This window comes from Gavialis gangeticus, unplaced genomic scaffold, assembly GCF_001723915.1.
Source record: "Gavialis gangeticus isolate Ggan-Ray unplaced genomic scaffold, GavGan_comp1, whole genome shotgun sequence".
Taxonomy (NCBI): domain Eukaryota; kingdom Metazoa; phylum Chordata; order Crocodylia; family Gavialidae; genus Gavialis; species Gavialis gangeticus.
The window spans coordinates 17722488-17724868 of NW_017729008.1; the positions used below are offsets into that span (position 1 = coordinate 17722488).

The 2381-nt window shown below is 45.7% G+C and overlaps 1 protein-coding gene across 1 annotated transcript in view; it reads left to right on the forward strand.

Annotated features, from left to right (window-relative positions):
• Positions 1–2381, forward strand: part of RELN (reelin) — a gene marked incomplete at its 5' end in the record, with an annotated part of 668605 nt that overhangs the window by 577638 nt on the left and 88586 nt on the right. The window contains 2 exons of the mRNA XM_019509331.1: positions 1715–1886; positions 1964–2066. Coding sequence (XP_019364876.1) covers positions 1715–1886; positions 1964–2066 — 275 coding nt within the window. The remainder of the gene's footprint in view (positions 1–1714; positions 1887–1963; positions 2067–2381) is intronic.

Sequence of the window (2381 nt, forward strand, 5' to 3'; positions counted from 1 at the left end):
GGTCCGGCCCCACTCTACCCTCCCCCCCCGCACCACTTTGCATCCACCTAGCCTGCATCCACCTCCTTCCTTCCCTGCCCATTGCCTCTGCCTCCCTGCTGGGGCACCACCACCGTGATCCCTCCCTTCGCCCTCAGGCAGGGAGGCATGGGGAAGCCCCACTGCTCAGGTGGCCGTGGTGTGTTCGTCGCCGCCATAAACTTCCCCAGCAGCGGCTCAAACTTGGGCCTGCACAGCCCAGGCCGCACAGCCAATTGCCGGCCGCCCTCGCAGCAGCGCATGCACAGTTGGCCCAAAGCGTTACAGACACACAGACAGACAAAGGAAATATCTCATTTGTTCTCAGTAACTTCAAAAAGATTTCATAGTACGATGATGATATCAAAATTACTGGTAATTAGTACCATCTGGTTTTGTTCCTTATTTGTCTGTTGGGCTGTTTCTTATTACTTGGTTTTGGGGTATATGTGGACAGTGTACCACTTCAAGCAATTAACCAAAACCCAATTCAAATTCAAATTCAATTTAAAGAATCCTACCACGATCTATCTTTCTGCTAATTCCTTCCATCCAGCACATATCCTTAAATAGGAAGTAACCAAGAGAGAAGGCCCTGCAGCCATCTTTCATCCTTCTCTACACCAAGGTCATTACATGGATCATCTGGCAAGAAATAGTTTTGGGAAAAGCCATCAACTTTCCCAATCAATCCTTCCTTCAAAAATATCACGTGTGTGATGCATTGAATTCCACAGCCGTCTTAGGAATGCAGAGAATATCAGCAGTGGTTCTTTTTTTCTCTTGAAGAGGTTTTAGGCATAGTGCAGAGATGATTATTCAGTTCAAGTCACAAAATATAGCACTTAATACTAGTAGTCAGACTACACTTCTGGATAATATTTTAACAAATTGTTTTTTATAATGTACTGAAGACAGCAATGCTAGACTTTATATATATTTTTACTGCAAAGTACTTTCAAAACACAGCTTTATCATGCATTAACCTGTCTTGATTTTTGAGCATGTTTATTGTATAGCCCAATGAGCACTCCCTCATGCAGACTCTTCCCAAGGAAGCAGTGGAACTATTCATGAGGAGAACTCCTCACCAGTGGATTGAGTCTTTCAGACTCTGGCTCACAGGGCACAAACAGAAGTGACGCCTTAGGGAACTTGTATACAGTTCCCTACGAGGGTTACGTATCATTCCCCTGATCTGCCACATGGAGGAAACAGAGAGTCTCCTCCCTATGCAGCCAGGGAAGGAGAGGAAAAGTGCAGCAAGCCAGGGCTGGGGGACTCTGGCTGGCACCCCCACCCTCAGGGGGAGGGTCCTTGGTGCCCAATGGCACTTCTCAGGGGATCCACTCCCCCAAGAGAGCCCCACAACGCGAGCAGCTCAACTGGCTCCTGGTATCTCGTGGGCAGGCGGGGAGTGAGCCTGAAGACACCAGCTGGTCTAGTCGCCAGGCTTCCAGAGCAGGCTACAGCATCCCCTGCCTCCTGGCCTCAGCCAATGCACAGAGGCTCCGAGCCCTCAGCATCAGACACCAAACATCTTTTTACTTTCGATGATGCTGTAATTTTAAGTGCTTTGTGTAAAGTGCTTAAAGTTACAGCATGATTGATAACCTCTGTAAGCACCCATAGGTATTTGTTCTTGCTCTCCCTTCTGACAGTTAATCCAGGAAAATTATTCTCCCTTCTTTCTTAGGCAAGAAAGAAGAAATATGGATTATTGATGACTTCATTATTGATGGGAACAACCTAAAGAGTCCTTTTATCCTTCTGGATACATTTGATTTTGGCCCTAAAGAAGATAACTGGTTTTTCTATCCTGGTGGGAATATTGGGCTTTATTGCCCATATACTTCAAAGGGAGCACCGTAAGTGTTAATGAATCCACCTTTAATCAATAACCTGGAAATAAATTGACATTAAATACCCTTTTTTTTTCTCCTAGGGAGGAAGATTCTGCTATGGTATTTGTTTCAAATGAAGTTGGAGAACATTCCATTACAACAAGGGATCTGAGCGTGAACGAGAATACTATCATCCAATTTGAGGTACTCGCCCATCACAAAGTAACCATCTTGTCTTCCCGCTTAGAGAATTTTATTCTTTCTGGTTCTCATTTTTGGTGTTTTCTTTCTTTGCCAGTGTACAGAGATTCTGTATCATTTTCCATAATTGTAAACTATGGGTTTTCTGCTCTTTTGCAAATCTCTTTACTGTGTCTACATCAGAGGTAGGCAACCCCTGGCATGGGTGCCAGAGTGTGGCACGTGAAGTCATTTTGCTTGGTACGAGTACCTCAGGGCAGATGGTGGGGAAGGGGCTGGGGCTTTGCTGCCACAACAAGGATTGGGCACCTCACACCT